This window comes from Plecotus auritus, assembly GCF_963455305.1.
Source record: "Plecotus auritus genome assembly, chromosome: 3".
NCBI classification, from domain to species: Eukaryota; Metazoa; Chordata; class Mammalia; order Chiroptera; family Vespertilionidae; genus Plecotus; species Plecotus auritus.
Window position 1 is genome coordinate 204,532,182 of NC_137772.1, and position 18,064 is coordinate 204,550,245.

General features: G+C 37.1%; 1 protein-coding gene across 1 annotated transcript in view; it reads left to right on the top strand.

Annotated features, from left to right (window-relative positions):
* Positions 1–219: 219 nt before the first annotated feature.
* Positions 220–18,064, top strand: part of A2M (alpha-2-macroglobulin) — a 46,689-nt gene continuing 28,844 nt past the window's right edge. The window contains exons 1-15 of the mRNA XM_080662518.1: positions 220–409; positions 3,343–3,526; positions 4,296–4,455; positions 4,618–4,670; positions 5,555–5,575; positions 5,851–6,019; positions 6,466–6,550; positions 7,079–7,199; positions 7,940–8,054; positions 8,207–8,316; positions 10,249–10,410; positions 12,632–12,859; positions 13,079–13,142; positions 14,512–14,654; positions 15,648–15,797. Coding sequence (XP_080518644.1) covers positions 327–409; positions 3,343–3,526; positions 4,296–4,455; positions 4,618–4,670; positions 5,555–5,575; positions 5,851–6,019; positions 6,466–6,550; positions 7,079–7,199; positions 7,940–8,054; positions 8,207–8,316; positions 10,249–10,410; positions 12,632–12,859; positions 13,079–13,142; positions 14,512–14,654; positions 15,648–15,797 — 1,848 coding nt within the window. The 5' untranslated portion in view covers positions 220–326. The remainder of the gene's footprint in view (positions 410–3,342; positions 3,527–4,295; positions 4,456–4,617; positions 4,671–5,554; positions 5,576–5,850; positions 6,020–6,465; positions 6,551–7,078; positions 7,200–7,939; positions 8,055–8,206; positions 8,317–10,248; positions 10,411–12,631; positions 12,860–13,078; positions 13,143–14,511; positions 14,655–15,647; positions 15,798–18,064) is intronic.

Below are 18,064 nucleotides of genomic sequence, written 5' to 3' on the forward strand. Positions count from 1 at the left end.
AAAAGCCGATTAGCTGCTTTATAGTAAAACCCAAAGAAAGTGAGCACTTACAGGAATGTGGGTTTTATCCCTCCAAGAATTCTAGTTACCCCGCCAGGAATTAACCTTGACCCCTTTACTGTAATTAGGCCCCTGGGCGCAATGACCCTTCCAGAGAACATTCAGAGACTTTTAGTTTGTTTAGACATCTGGTGGGGGTGGAACTTCCTGTTTGTTCAGAGAGCAACAAAAAGCCTGATTGCTCTGAGGAAGGCTTGGGACCAGACCAACCACAGGGAGTCGGGCACAGTACAGTCTGGTCTCCTCAGGTGTCTTCTCCCTGCAGCATGGAGAAGAACAAATTCCATCCAAGTCTTATTGTCCTTTTTCTGGTCTTCCTGCCTGCAGATGCCTCAGTTTCTGGACAGCCGTGAGTTTCTCGTAGAGCATAAACTTAAAGAGTCCTTTCCTTCCTCTTTTTCTTTCTTTTCTGCTTTGAATTGAAATACTCTGTGAGCAGCCATATGTGTGTGTGTGTGTGTGTGTGTGTGTGTGTGTGTGTGTGTGTGTGTGTGTGTTTAAACTCTTGCTTGGTTCATTAAAATGCACTTTTAAGAGTTAAGAAAAAGAATTTTTTCCTTTATTTTAGATTCTTCTTTATGACATTCATTTGTCTTCCTTATGAAACTGTCACCTTCTTATCTCTAAGGTCTCTTTCAAAGACTATATTTTATAAATCTGGTTTATTCATTCTTTAGTTTTTCTTAACCATTTTTCTCTAATTCTCTGGAACTCTGAATTTCTAAATTATCTAGGGATATACTAGGACTTTCTAAGGGGCATTAAAAATGGATAGTTTTAGTGGAATCAGCTGTCAGATTCTCACATTCATATTGATCTGCTGGAGACCATGCTATTTATCCTTCCTTACCTCCCCCTTCTTAATTACCCATCTTCCACTTGATGAGAGAAAGACAAATCTTTCCCTCAGTCAAATGTTACTATGGAGCATTGTCCTGGAGTATAAAAATCATCAGGGTGCCAAAGAAAGGAACAATTTGAAATACTGATGTTGATTTTTGATAAAGCAAAGGATTCTAAGGAAAGGGGGAAAATCCTTTAGTAGATCATGTGGTGACAATTTATTTGTTTCAACAAAATTGAAGGAAGACCTAAAGGAAATAACCAGCTGACAGATGATTAGAAGCAATTCTTGTTTTTTTAACAAATTGGTGTTGCTTTATTCTTTTTTTAAATATATTTGTATTGATTTCAGAGAGGAAGAAAGAGAAAGAGAGGGATAGAAACACAATGATGAGAGAGAGTCATCGATCAGCTGCCTCCTGCACGCCCCCACTGCAGATGGAGCCTGCAACCTGGGCATATGTCCTGATCAAGAATCTAACTGTGATCTCCTGGTTCAAAGGTCAATGCTCGACCACTGAACCATGCCGGCTGGGTGAAGCAATTCTTGATAAATAGGGCACTAGGTGATTTCTAGCATTTAATGTAGAAGGTTTACAAGAACTGGTAATAAGGATATAATAAGGATATAATATGTATGCATTATAATTTACAATATATATTAATTTGTTTCTATATATTTTGTTATATGAGTAAGACTTTTGAAAATAACTGAATCCAGAAGAAAATGTTCAATATTTACAACTTCAGGGTCACATTACATTTAAAAGAAGAGTTAAAGTTAAATTTATATATCCACATATAATATTATATTTATCAGTATATATGCATATATATACTTATAAATAAAAAAGCAAGAGTGATCCATAAAATATTTTCAAGCATAAAAATCTTAGGATAAACTTCTGTGTGGTAACTGGCATGAGGAAAAGGGGAAAGATGTTAAATTTCTGATCATTACAATAAAAACATTTTGATTTCTTTTTTAAAATATGTTTTAAAAATTTTGTATTGATTTCAGAAAGGAAGAGAGAGGGAGAGAGGGATAGAAACATCAATGATGAGAGAGAGTCATCGATCAGCTGCCTCCTGCACGCCCCTTACCGGGGATCAAGCCTGGAAACCCGGTCATAAGCCCTGACCAGGAATCGAACCGTGACCTCCTGGTTCATGGGTCAACACTCAACCACTGAGCCATACCCGCTGAGCATTGATTTATTTTTAAAATAAGTTATATTGGGTATCTTGTTTCTATGATATTTAAGATTCCATGGAAAACTTATACAAGAATATGTTTTATCTTAAAATATCATCATAAAGCCCAGCGGGTGTGGCACAGTGGTTGAGCATCCACCTATGAACCAGGAGGTCACGGTTCGATTCCTGGTCAGGGCACATGCCCAGGTTGCAGACTCGATGTTATCTTGAAAATATGTAAGGACTGCATGCTGTCTTAAAATTATTATATGAGTTCTATAAACAAAAATCCCGGGGTGAAAAAATGGTGAAAGGATTAAGCTGTAACAGTCCAGTGATAGCCAGAAGGAAAGGGGGCTGGGGGAAGTGGAAGAGAACATTTGAAACCTGTATGGTTTTGTTAACCAATGTGACCTAATAAACTCAATTAAAACTGTTTGAAAACTACAGGGTCAATAAAAGTATATATGAGGGTATTGAAAATGTTTCCGTTTTGCTCATGAGTTACCAAGACTCAAAAGTCAATCACTAGAAGACCATTTTTGAGTGGAGCCATTGTCTAGCCAGGAGTTGAAAGGCAAATATTTAAAATGCAAACATCCAGGGTTATGTAACACCCTAAGATTTCATTAGTTGCTTACCACAACTGAAACCTTAAATTAAGGACTCACTTGCTTTAAGTCTCAGATTCCACATCTGTAAAGTGGAAAGCAAGTACTTGCCATACCATTTTTCTCAGGGCTGTTGATGATAGATAGATAGATGATAGATGATGATAGATGATAGATAGATAGATAGATAGATAGATAGATAGATAGATAGATAAACTATAGATACTCAATGAAAATTCTGTAAATTGATTGGTTTTTCAGAGTCTCACCTGAAAGCTTGCTTGCTTTCTACAAAAATTTTAATGTAAAATAGATTTACAACATAAATATATATAATTAGCATATTTTTTATTTTAATTCAGATGCCTACATTTTTAGGTTTCTTAAAGGAAGGTAAACCTACTAATTTTTATCTATTTAAGGCTCACCTCAAGCAAAATTTTCCCTGCCATAGCACTGGTGATGGACAGGGGAATAATTCTCATATATGCTGTTCAACAGCAAAGATTAATTTCATGTTTATCAATACGTCTTCTCTTGGTATAGAACTAATGATAGTACCCATAATTACTATAGAAAATATTGCTGTTGATAACAATGCCTCTCCTCTAATTGAACTTCCCATTTCCAGGCAGTATATGGCCTTGGTCCCCTCCCTGCTCCACGCTGAGACCCCTGAGAAGGCCTGCATCCTTCTGAGCCACCTGAATGAGACAGTGACTGTAAGTGTTTCCTTGGATTCTCTCAGGAAGAATGAGAGCATCTTCACTGACCTGGTGGCAGAAAAGGACTTATTCCACTGTGTCTCCTTCACTGTGAGTATGGCTGTTTGGCTTAATATACTTGTTTCTATTAGTCAGGGTCACAGGGATCCAGAATCCAGTCAAGATAAAGCTTTGAGAGGCTGGCAAGGACTTCAGAAAGGAATGTAAATGAGATACAAATATTTATAAGCATATTTAAACCAACTTAATGATCAAAGAAAGTTTCTATTAGCAAAAAAAAAAGCAGCATGCACTAGATAGAGGAAAAAGGTGACTTCTTAAAATTAAATGAGAAAAAAATATTAAAAAAGCAAACTAGACCAATATTCAACATAAGCCCCCAGTGGTGGGCTGACAGGAATACATCACCCCATACTCTTTCTAAGAGTGAAAGTTATAGAAATTACCATGAGCAAATATCCATAACTCTTCAGTGTTGCCCACATATAAAATGCTCACAACCTATAGTAATAAAATATTGTAGTTTTCTTTCTCATAGACTTAACTATGCTTTTACCATGCCCTGTTAGCACATAAAAACTTGGTCAAGTTCAGTGTATAACTGAATCAAGACTGATCTATAAGGTGATGTGAATCTCATTTATGACCTTTCTTATTGAGGTATTTTCCTCCATCTTATGTCCTGTCTCCCTACTTGTAAAATAACAAAAGTAATTTCTGTCCATGCCAATTTTCTGTGATAAGAATGAGGGAGTGAAGTTAAGTAAAAGAGGCAGTATCTCCAGGGAGGCGTGGAACAGGGATAGAGGAGGAAACATTGAAGACTGAATGGATTCTCCGGATCTCTCCTATATTTCAGGTCCCAAGAATTTCATCCAGTGAAGAGGTAATGTTTCTTTCTGTCCAAGTGAAAGGAGCAACCCACGAATTCAGAAGGCAGACCACAGTGGTGGTTAAAAACCAAGAGAGCCTGGTCTTTGTCCAGACAGACAAACCTATCTACAAACCAGGACAGACAGGTACAAAGAGGCCAACAGTCAGGACAACTTCAAAAAGGAAAGGTCCTCCCCTACGTATTTCCCAGTCAAAAGCCCTATAATACTGGTTTCTTAATGGTTTGTCTTACCAGCCTATAGGCCTGGGTTAAGATTTCTAGTGATAAAAAAATATTTCTGTTTCAGTGAAGTTTCGTGTTGTCTCATTGGATGAAAATTTTCACCCCGAGAATGAGTTGGTAAGTCTCCTAATATCTATACAGAATCATTATTATCTGTGTAACCTGGTTGGGAGTCTGTTTTGGGTGCTGGGGGAGGACCAGGGAGAGGAGAAATCTGGTATCAATAACAGTAATTTCTGGCATTATAATAGTGTAAGATCCTCATTTTAAACAGTATCCCTGGTCAAGAGCATAGTTAAGTTTTTCTGTCTTGGTACTGAACTTAGGCAATTGTCACTCAATTAAACTTAGAAAGTTCTTAATCTCAAATATATACAGATATGAAATATATAGCTCAACTGTATACACATATATACTTTTGTATCCATTCCTTATTAGAAAGTAAGCTCCTTGAAAGCAGATATATTATTCTTTTGTGCATTGCAATATTCCCAGAACCTATAGTGACACACGGCACATAGTAGGCACTTAATAAATATTACTTTTTAATAATGAATAAACATTGATAGCAGAGGAGCTATTGCCATTCTTCTTTATTCTTAGAACTACCTAAGAATTCTGTGGTCCATCTTAATATTTGGGTCTGAACATAGTTACTTATAGTTCTGTTGGTTTTTTACTTCTCAGCCTATAAAATTTCAAATCAAAAGAGTGTACTTCCCTGGGATGCCATACACATTTAAGTAATGTTAGTAAATCCCATTCCTAACGAATGGTAAGTGCATATATGTATTTGTTGCTGACAGCCTATTACGTTCTTATCATTATTTATTAATTGCTTTTAAATGATTAGTTAAAAGTTCTGTAAAACTTAACCTGTAATTTTTTATGTGTTTTACTACAGGTAAAGTTATTCTAGATAAAACTATCTTGCTTATAAATCAGAAGTGAGAATATTTGTGAACAATTCTAAACTCCTTTATTTCTCTTTTCTCTTTCAGATTCCACTAGTATTCATTGAGGTAAGTGAAACGAAGCATTCCATTATTACATGTAAAGTAATAAATTTAGGGAAAATGTTCTTATGTGAGAGATTCTTACAATATTCCAGAAACTTGTCATTAAGGGAGAAGCCTTCAAACTCATATAACACAGATGGTTCTAACTCATCTCCCCTCCCCACTCCTTATGACCATCCCATTTTCCTCTTTGTGGATAACATAGAGTTTCTATAGATTCCCTAAATTGTCTCTAATGCTCTAAGCTCTTTTGTAATTTTCAATTAATGTATCTATAGGACCCCAAAGGAAATCGCATCGCACAATGGCAGGAGCTCAAGTTAGAGAGTGGCCTCAAGCAATTGGCCTTTCCCCTCTCATCAGAGCCATTTCAGGGCTCCTATAAGGTGGTGGTACAGAAAGAATCAGGTGAAATGACAGAGCACCCCTTCACCGTGGAGGAATTTGGTATGAATTATGGAAAATCATGGAATATTTTTCTTCATATTTAAACTTCTCAGGCCTAGAATTTGAGCTTATTTTGAATCCTTTCACTTTTCCTGGGTGACAGTGGGGTTGGAGTAGAACCAATTATATACGTTACTCCCATTAAGACAATTAATGCTTTGTGAATAGGACTTCGTATAACTTAGTTATATTTATAGCAATTTTTCATCTCCAAAAAAATAGAAAACATCCTTGTTTTAGTAGAATCTTCCTAGTTCATTAAGGTTACAAGGGTCTGTCTTGTTCTTCAACCTGTCTCCATTTGAGCAAGGTAGATGTATTGGAGAAGAGAGCTGCCTCTTCAGGAGCCTAAAATATTATTAGGGATGTGTTACAAAGAACCTGAAAATACTATTTCCCCAGAAGTTGAAAACTAATCACAAACTTCCTTTATCTCCTATCAACAGTGCTTCCCAAGTTTGAAGTGCAAGTAACAGTGCCAAAGATAATCACTATCTTGGATGAAGAGGTGAATGTGTCAGTGTGTGGCCTGTGAGTGTTTTAGGATTCTTTTTTTAATCTTTTTTGGGGGGGGCGATTATTTTAAAAAGACTCACCATTTGGGATATTTTGGCTAGTGTTTCTAGGAGCAGTGACAGCACAAATACTTGAAATACATGAGAGCATCCCACCTCTAGAACTTTCCTTTCCTGTTGCCTTCCTATTTTCCCTTCTTATTTTCTTTCACGATCTTACCAGCATTATTATAACTATCATGGCACAGGCAACTGTCCCTACAGAGACTAGGCTACAAAAGGTAGTTTTTTAGATGAAAATTAAAAATTAGGCATGATAAAAGAAGACTATAGTAAGTTTCAGCATGTTGCACTGGAGAATTCTAGCAGAGAAGGGTCATTACTAGACTCTGCTCAATAATGTTTGAGCCTAGAAATGGGAAGTGCAGATTAGAGGGAAGAGATGGAAGCAAATATACTGTAGCTAAAAGAGGAAATATTAATAGGTAGAAAATGTGGATTTTCAATGTCTACTTTGATTCATTTGGCGATGTTCTTATGACAGATACACATATGGAAAACCAGTCCCAGGACATGTGACCATGAGCATGTGCAGAAAGTATCATAATCCTTCTAACTGTTTTGGTGGAGAGTCACAAGCTATCTGTGAGAAATTAAGTCAGAAGGTAGGTGGAAAACTCTTCTAGGGACTAATGACGAAGGCATTGTTAATAAGCAGTGAGTCACAACATGGTGCTAACTCAGGAAGATTGCACCCTATAAGAGAAGTCTATGCTAGCTATAATCGTTTCTTAAAAATAAGTGAATTAGCACAGTAGGAATTATGTCTTTCTCATAATTGTCCATTATGGATGTTCTTGGTGCAGCAAACACACAGAATGATGGAAGCTGAGCCAACTCCAATAACTGGTATCCAAAGCCATCTTTGGCATCCATTTGTATGAAGGAAAGAGAAAAAAAATACCTTTTAACTACCTTGTCTGGGAATAATGTCAGTTTCATTCTTTCTATGAGCAGGAACTTGTCATATGGCCCCACTTAGATACCAGTGAGGTAGGAAACACAGTTCCCAGATAGGCGGAGACTTTATAGCCATAGCTGTACACTATGGAAGGGGAGCCAGACTGGTGAAGAGTTAACTGCCTATTACAGTAAGACTTATCCTCAAAATTCTAGTGCATTTCTATCTCATTCACTCTAGGAAATCTAAAATACTAAGGAATACACCTGTCAATTATAAACCAGATACTGTTGTAAAATGTAATAATAACCATTCCCTAGAGGTATTGCATTCTTATAGGAAATACCTAAATTATGTTTCCTGCCCCACAAAAATCCCACCAGATCAACTGAACCCTGGTCTGTCTAGTATTACATTCTTGTATTTTATGTTATCCCCTCCTAGCTAAACAGCCAGGGTTGCGTCTCTCAGCAAGTAAAAACCAAGGTCTTCCAGATGAAGAGAGAAGGTTATAAAATGGAACTTGAAGTGGAAGCCAAGATCAAAGAAGAAGGAACAGGTTTGTATACCATGTGGGTATGGGAGAAAAGGCAATGGACATTGATGTATATCCTTTGCCCAAGTATGATTTGAAAGGGGGAAGGTAGTATAAGAGGTTCGGGCAGATCATCCTTCCGAAAAATGACTTATTTTTTTTTCTTCTTTTTTCAGAGGTGGAGTTAACTGGAAGAGGGCTCAGTGAAATAACAAGAACGATAACCAAACTCTCATTTGTGAAGGTGGACCCACACTTCAGACAAGGGATCCCCTTCTTTGGGCAGGTGGAGTATTTTTCAATTCACAAACCAAACTGTGCATCATCATCTAATAAGCACAGCATATTCTGCTAAAATTATACCTGATTATTGTTACCTGCTGATTAATACAAGCAAAGGTATGAAACCATATAAAAATACGTCTGTTCCTCTGTAAATTTGTATATGAAATCTATAAAATCATTCTAAAGCACCCGCACAATTGGAACTTTCTTTGTCACTTCTGGAACAGCATTGTGTGGTGTCACTCAATCTCCTTTCCACAGTTTCCCAGGCAGTCTCCTATTTTTATGATATTTTCTCACAAACATCTCAGAATTCATGGTGGCCACAAACATTATCCTTCCAACACTAATTTCACATGGCAATGAGTGGGTAGATGGTTTTAATTTTTATTTTAAAGCATAAAAGATGCTACTATACCTAGAATTTCTTTCATGGATATTGTATTTATAACACCTTTTCTATAAATGCAAGTAAAACAGTATACATAAGGGTAAAATACTGCTATTTAAGGTTCCCAGCTTTTAAAAATATAAATTTTCTCACAGATCTACAGGGAAATATTTTATTGTTATTTTTCTAGCATAGGCAGATGTGCAAATGGACCTTTCTGACTCCAGGAGTCTGAGATAACAGTTGGATGTACCTCATGTATAATTACTGTATGTCATATTCTTAATGGAAATTCTATAAAATTTCAGCTGCGGAGAGTGTGAAAGACAGAGGGACTAGACTCAACAAAGGAGTGGTGGAGTAAATTTTAGAATGTTCTGATTATGTTATGACAGCAAACATATTCAGAAACTTTGGTCACATCCTAAAATGGAAGTACACATCATGTTTTTAAATTTCTCACGTATATTATACATTTTTGATATTTTAGTCCTGCTAAATAATTGTTCCATTAGTCATAAGACTCATCAGAAGAGAAAAATCAGAATTTTATCCTTCTCTTTGTACATGTAGCCGACAGTTCAGTGACAAACTTAGATTTTTGTTAATCAGTTACAAATACTGATCCAAGTCTGCCCCTGTGCTTCTTGCTGCCATAATAAGTAGCTTATATTGGAAAAGAATCAACATCTTCATGATAGGAACTAGACGACTCATCTGCTGAGTTTAATATTAACAGTAATGTGACTTTAAGCCTTTATTAGGATGGTGTGCTTCTCAATTTTACATTTTTACATGGCAAGTGCCTCATAAAATCTGCCTACCTTCCAAAAGATTGAAAATTTAGCTTGACAAGCAGATATCATGCATAAAACACCTAGAGAATCACACCGGACAATGTATTGGTTGCTCACTTGTACACTTATTATACAGAACACAACACCATAGAAAGTTAGTTGTCCACCACACAATAAGAGGAGCTCAATTAAATTTGTTAGTGGGTTAAAATTTTTCAGTGCTGTATGATTCTTGTGCTCTGTGATTCTGCAAGAATAATATATGATACACAGCCCCAGAATACATTTTCCAGGTCACCCCAATTATGATCTCCATCACGCTCTATCCTTTTACACTGCTTTATTTTTTTTTTTAAGTTTTCAATTACAGTTTACATTCAGTATCATTCTGTACTAGTTTCAGATATGCAGCATAGTGGATGGATAATCATGTATTTTACAGAGTGGTCCCCACAATGTTTCAAGTACCCACCTGGCCCCATACAATACTGCTTTATTTTTCTTCTTAGGACTGATTACTACTAAATAAGTGTATATTACTTATGCATTTATTTAACATCTGTCCCTTACTAGACTGTAAGCTCTCTGGTGGAAGGACCTTTGTTTTGTTCACTGCTATAGCTTCAATGCTTGGAAATGTGTTTAACATATAGCATGCACTCAATAAATACTTCTGATAAAATGAGTATGTTGGGTGCCCATTGGAGTTTAGCCATATAACTGATCCACAGCTTTTAATCTTCAGGTGCGCCTCGTGGATGGGAAAGGTGTCCCCATGCGAAATAAACTCATCTACATCACAGCACATGCCGCTAACCATGCCTCCAATGCCACCACGGATCAGTTTGGCCTAGCGCAGTTCTCCATCAACACCACCAACGTTAAGGAGTCCTCCCTCTCTGTCAGGGTAAGCTCGGAAAGAAGTTACCAATAACATGAAGTAGCCTTGAAAAATGCTTGCAACCTAAAGTGATGAGATCTCCAAGTTTGTTTAGTCCTATGGAGAGAAAAACACTAGAAACTAGAAACCAATTGAAGGTCAACTTTGAAAAACTTGATTGAAAAGTTTTTGTGGTTAAAAGTGTGGGTTCTTCTTGTATACTATTACTGGGAATATAAAATGGTTCTATAGAAAACAATATGGCAATTTTTCAAAAAATTAAAAATGGAAATACCATATGATCTCATAATCCCATTTATGGGGAATATAGCCACAAGAATTGAAAGCAGTGTCTCAAAGGCATATTTGCACACCCATGTTCATAGCAGCACTAGTCACAAAGTGAAAGCAACCCAAATATCTTTGAACAGATGAATGGATAAATAAAATGTGATATATACATATAATGGAATAAAATTCAACTTTGAAAAGGAATGAAATCCTGTCACATGCTATAACATAGATGAACTTTGATGACATTATGCTAAGTGAAATACCCAGTCACACACAAAAAAAAAGCACAACCACAAACACAAATACTGTATGACTCCACTTATACAATGTATCTAAAATAGTCTAAGTCATAGAAATGTAAAGTAGAATGGCGGCTTCCTTGTGACTGGAAAGGAGAAATTAGAAATTGTTCTTTAATAGATGTAGAGTTTTAGTTTTACAAAGTGAAAAAATTGTGAAGATCTGTTGCACACTACTTAACCCTACCTAACTGTACGTAAAATGGTTAAAATGGTAATTTTATGTTGTGTGTTTCTTACCACAATTTTTTTTTAAAGGTGTAGTTGCCATAATCAAATAAATAAGATTAAAATCCTGGCTCAACTCTTTTTAAGAGCAAATAACTAAAAACCTCTATACTTCATTTTCTTATCTGTAAAATGGACACAACTCTTAGAATTGTTGTGAGATTAGAGATATTACATATTAAAGCACGTAGTAAGCCCCTTTAACTGTTAAATATTGTTGCTGTAAAAGCCCATTTTAACATCATTAGCATTTTAACTCCATAAATTATTGTCCTTACTTTATTTTTGTCCTGCTATTCTAATTTTCTCCACACTCTCCATACCCACATAGTTTGCTTTTTATAGCATACAGTCCTCTCTATTCATCAATGAAGATGTAGATATACATTTATGGATATATGGCTACACAATAGATATTACATAATAATAGTGATGAAAAACCCCTACCTTTTGGGATTTTTCATATAAATATAAAAGGGATAAATAATATTTTATTAATTAAGCTGTAAATAGTTGTCATAAAAGCCTATACCTCTAATAAGTGAAAATTGAATGTTTACTCATTTATTTTATTAAGAAGTATCTCAAATACCTTCTCTGTACCAGGCACTGTGCTAGTCCTAAAAAATGAAAATATTATTTTTAATGCTTACTCTTTTTAATGAGTATTTATATGTTATCACTGGAACATACATTAAGATATGAACAAAATGGTTGGCTGACCAAAGATTCACTCATGCCACTTGGGAGGGGAAGATGAGGATAGTGGAAGCCTGAAAAAAAAAAAACAACTAACAAACAACTTCTACATGGAGAAAAATTGAAATACAACCCAAATAATTCCTATGAAGCTTAAGAGTCCAGAATCACAAGAAGCATTAAAAAGAATCCATCTAAGACAGCTCAAGAGAGGTGGATTTTAGCCAATTTACCAGCTCATCTCTTGAACTAATGCTATTTATGGAAAGTATTCTCAAGACCCGTAACATTGCAATATTACATTTACTCATAATACCTATTTGCAACTCATCATGAATGAGACATTGACTTTAATTTGTGAATGTGATTCTTCAGTTTTTGGACATTATTTAATCTCCTCAAAGAGGTTCCATAGTGTCTCTGTCTGCACAATAAAGTGGCCAAAGTAATGTCGAGCAAGCTAGTCAGAGCAAAGTATGTCTCCCTTTATGTTCTTCAAAAATATAAACAGCAACCCAAGGAACCTGTTCAATGTAAAGGCACAAACCATGCCTGAAGTAGAGATAAACCAAAAAAGGAGGGTGGCTTCTTTCTCGCTCTTTACTATGGAGCAAAAGACTTCTATGTGCTAGTTTAGGTAGGACAGTCAACTAATTCAGTTTTGTGAGAACACTGGTTCTCTATGAGATATAAATTATACAATAATACTGTTTTTTCTAATTCATTAGGTCAAATACAAGGATCAGAGCCACTGTTATGACCACCGATGGCTGTCCGAAGATCACAGAGATGCTTATCACACTGCTACTCATGTATTCTCTCCAAGCAAGAGCTTTGTCCACCTTGAGCCCATGTCTGATGAACTGCGCTGTGGCCAAACTCAAACAGTCCACGCACATTATGTTCTGAATGGACAGGTCCTGAAGGAGCTAAGGGAGCTCACGTTCTATTACCTGGTAAGAAGGAGGACCACGGCACTGAGCCATCTGTAGACAAACGCTGTCTGTGGGGCAAGATTTATGAAACTCTTGAGAAAGTCTGTTTCTCTTTTGAAAGTTTGACTTCTCATAGAGTTAATTAATTCTTGCAAGCAGGGGTGCAAAAAAAATAAGCCTGTCACATAAAGGGCAAGATTTGAAATAAGATTCTTTTCATTGCCTTTTTTTTTTTCCCAGATAATGGCAAAGGGAGGCATTGTCCGAACGGGGTTTCATGTACTGCCTGTGAAGCAGGAAGACAGTGAGTATTTTCATAATTCCACATTCCCACCTCACTCTGACACATTCAACCTTACACTGCAGAAATACCAGGATTCGTTTCAAATAAAGAGAGGCAATCTACATCTAACCCCAATAAAGAAGAAGTTGAGCCCTAGCTGGTTTGGCTCAGTGGATAGACTGTTGGCCTGTGGACTGAAGGGTCCCAGGTTCAATTCTGGTCAAGGGCACATGCCTGGGTTGCAGGCTTGATCCCCATTATGGGACATGCAGGAGGCAGCCGACCAATGAGTCTCTCTCATCATTGATGTTCCTATCTCTCTTTTCCTCTTTTTCTCTCTGAAATCAATAAAGATATATTTTTTTAAAAAAAAAAGAAGTTGAGAGGAGAAAAATATTTTTTTCACCCAATATTTCTTTTCCTTCAGTGTATTCTGTTCAGATTATTTAAAATGTAGATGTAGTGTTTCTTATAATCCATTCTTATTCCAAACTTTCAAACCATAAATATTCATGGACCACCTTTGCAAAACAACATTTCAAAATAGTTTTAATCAATGGACTGAAGGTAAAATTTGGGAGTGCTTTCTATGTATTAGGTTTTGTGCTGAGTTATTTATATTTGTATATAATTTTTCCTCTTCAAAGATAGTTACAATTTATGAAGAATTTAATTGGGTACTTCCACCATTGAATTGGACTCTTCCCATGAATGAATATGGAACAATATAAATCTCTGATGACTTTTCCTATTCCAAGGAAGTCTGAAAGAACACTTACTAGAAAACTGTGACCTGCTCTTCTGTTGCTTTTTCATAGCAACACAGAAGATGTACAGAAGTTTGATGCAACCTCTGAAGAATCTATGTAGACTCCTCCCAAGTTATCAAAAAATAACTTCCAAAGAAGCACCATGTTCCTCTTAAGAAGAAAAAAATAGAATATGCTGTTCATAGAGGTTTAAAAAGGACATAAGGATAAATACAATGTGTTAAACTCTTAATATTATAATTCACAACTTCACCTTCTATTTCCCTTCTCTAATGTGAGGTCTAGATCAAATGGCAACCAAGATGTCTCCATACACTTAGATAGCATCAGAACTTTATATAAGAACTTTAAAATTGGTGATAAATCATCATTTAAGAAAGAAAAAGGGGACTTTTAATAAGGCTTCTTTTTCCCTAAAGCTAGAGTTCTTAGAGATATAGAGTTCTTAGGGATAGTCATCCATTTGTTACATGCTGTTTAATATATCTATTATACCTACTAATAGAAATGGTATTAACCAGACCAGGCTCCTAAATGGCTTTGTGTGATAGAAAACATCCATGTTAGCCCTGGGGATATATTTAACCTGTAATCCCTTCCTCATTGTCTCTGTGCTCCAGTGAAAGGCCATTTTTCTGTGTCGGTCCCTGTGGAACCAGACATCGCTCCAGTCGCTCGATTGCTCATCTATGCCGTTTTACCTGATGGGGAAGTGGTTGGGGATTCTGCGAAATATGAGGTTGAAAACTGTCTGGCCAACAAGGTGGGTGCTTCATACCATAAATTTTTCACATAAAATTAGAGGTTACTATCATTATTATTTTCTACATACGAGCATTGGGACCAAAGGGGTTAAATGAACTCCTACAGGACTTCAGCAAGGTAATGGCAAAGTCACATTAAGAAGCCATGTCACTCTGTGGATGAGGACAGTGCGGGTGGCGGGGGGGGGGGGGGGGCAGGGTAAGGGCAGAGAATGGGGTGGGAACCAAGTGGAGGAAAGCTATGGGTGGCGGGAGAAGAGGAACAACTGTAATAATCTGAACAATAAAGATTTATTAAAAAAAAAAAAAGAAGAAGAAGCCATGTCACTGGACTCCTAGTGCAGAATTCTCATGTATTATCTCTTACCATATGATATGATTCAGAGAACCTTGTTCCCTTCTTCTCTGATGAAATGTTGGGGAATATGTTTTTAAGACTACTAAAGAGCCAAAAGAAAAACACAAGAGCATCTAGAACTATTTGCATTCTACCTTGCAGTGAATGAACATTACACTGTATATCAAAGGTAAAAATGGCATCTCAAATTTAATAAGCTGTAAAAATAATTAGATGTCATTATAATGGTTTAACTGGTTCTTGGAAATCAAAGTGAAGTGTAGGGTACAAAAAGCCTCGGGTCTCACACAGTGCCAACCACCGCAAAGTCAAACAAAGTGATTATGCATTGAATGTAAGCAGCACTCAGAAAAGGCAGGTGGCCCAGCCAGCATGGCCCAGTGGTTAAGCATCAACCTATGAACCAGGAGCCATGGTTCAATTCCCAGACAGGGGACATGCGTGGGTTGTTGGCTTCATCCCCAGTGTAGAGCATGTCGGAGGCAGCTGATCAATATTCTCTCTCATCATTGATGTTTCTCCCTCTCCCTTCCTCTCTGAAATCAATAAAAATATCTTTTTAAAAAGAAAATGCTGTGAATACATGATTAAGTCAGGAAATTTGCTTTTCTAATCTTTCTCTCCACTTTCACAGGTGGATTTGAGCTTCAACCCAGAACTAAGTCTTCCAGCCTCGCACGCCCACCTGCGAGTCACAGCTTCCCCTCAGTCGCTCTGTGCCCTCCGTGCAGTGGACCAAAGCGTGCTCCTCATGAAGCCTGAGGCAGAGCTCTCCCCGTCCTCGGTGAGTCCCCTCAGCCTGGGTCAGGAAGGGTCAGGGAAGGGTCTCCAAGCAAGAAGAAATGCCTTTTTAGTAGATAGGATCTGTTACAATTATATTCATCTGGGAGTAAATCATTTTGAGCTTTTTCAGGTACACCTTTTTTTGTGTGTGTGTGAGAAAGGTATTACATATGAAGCTAGATAGATGGATAGATTATACTCCTATCTAATAAAGAGGTAATATGCAAATTGACCATCACTCCAACACACAAGATGGCTGCAACAAGATGGCTGGCAGGTGACAGCAGTTGTGAGTGATCAGGCCAGCAGAGGAGGGCAGTTAGAGGTGACAGGGCCTGCAGGGGAGGGCAGTTGGGGGCAATCAGGCCTGCAGGGGAGGGCAGTTAGGGGTGACCGGGCAGCAGGGGAGGACAGTTGGGGGGGGGGGACCAGGCCTGCAGGAGAGGACAGTTTGGGGGGGGGGGGGGACTAGGCCTGCAGGGAAGGGCAGTTAGGGGAGACTAGGCCTGCAGGGGAGGGCAGCTAGGGGGGACCAGACCAGCAGGGAAGGGCAGTTAGAGGTGACCAGGCCTGCAGGGGAGAGCAGTTGAGGGGGACCAGGCCTGCAGGGGAGGGCAGTTAGGGGTGACCAGGCTGGCAGGGGAGGGCAGTTAGGGGCAATCAGGCCAGCAGGGAAGCAGTTAGATGTCAATCAGGCTGACAGGGGAGTGGTTAGGGGGTGATCAGGCTGGTAGGCAGGCAAGCGGTTGGGAGCCAGCAGTCCTGGATTGTAAGAGGGATGTCCAACTGCCCGTTTAGGCCCGGTCCCAGATTGGAGACGGTGCAGGCTGGGCTGAGGGACACATGCACCGGGTCTCTAGTATATATATAAAATCATATTACATCCCAAGTCCCTAAAGTCCTAGAACTTTATGAAACCAATAATGGAGTTTTCTAACTAGTTTTAACATTTTAAAAAACCTAACAGAAATAGTATCTTTACTTGTATTAAGAATGCACAGGTTTAAAAAAAAAATAAGGCTGCACAGGTTAAATGAAATATCAAATTTCTATTTTCATAGAAATTATATCAGTTGAAATATTGGATATCCTGAGTTGAACACAATTTCTAAAAAAAGATGTTGTAATGTCTGAAAAGTAAAAATTAAGAAAAATAAATTACTATTTGATAAATGACATTAATAAGTGAATTCTTTTAAAATATTGGGTTAACAAAAAATAGCAAAAGGGTATGCTGGTGTGGAACAATAAGAAACTACTTAACAACATGTCCTAATAGTCACTTGCTCATATCTTAAAATGTTTAATATGAGGCCAGTTGGAATAACCTCTTATTGATGTTTTTACCATCAAAATTTTACAAAGGGAAATTTATATTTTTACTTCCCTAAAAGAAAAACTTATAAAAAGGATTACTTTTTGGTCCTTCTAGTGAAATGTATTTGAAAGTATTAGACTAGTTCTGAAGAAAGTATCAAGTACATTTCAATAGTGGGAATAAGGGGATATGTGAAATGACATCAAAGTTTTGTGTTTGCATAACAAAATTTTATAGTTCTCAAAGTTTTAATTATAACAGCCCTGGTGAGTAGAAAAAGTAGGAAATCTTATTCATTTGTTAATAATAAAGCAGAAGCTTTCAAGTATTTAGTAGTAGGACTGAGTGAGAACACTCGTTCTTCTCAATCCTTGATAGTTTTTACTCACTCATTTTACTAATGAAACACTTTGCTTCAAATAGCATAAGCCATTCATCCAGCACATATTTAGTACCTAATGTGTCCTAGGTTTGTCTACTGTGTGTTAAAGTTCTAGAGATCTAGTAGTGAATTACTGGAAAGACAAAAATCCATGCTCATATGGAACTAATATTTTCATAGATTAGATAGACAATAATTATATAATATTCCTTTGGAAAAAAATAAGCAGAGAAGGAAGATGGAGAAGTGTCTAATTTCATTACTCACTTTGCTAATCTAATCAATCAATTTTAAACTCCTCTTCATATAATTCATTTTTACATCTGTCTTACTCTTCCTTTTCAAATGAATTTGAAAACATCATTTTCAGTATTTTACAGTTAAAGTTTTATGTATTTGTAAAGATCTGGAGCATTTTGTTCCCATGAATAATACCTAAAAAAATACTACCCTGTTAGAGGATATATACTTCTTTGTGTACCTGTTTAGAACATACGTCCATTAACTTTGTTATACACTGAGTTAGTTGCTAACCATCAGCTAGAGACAAAGCTATCATTTCATTCTA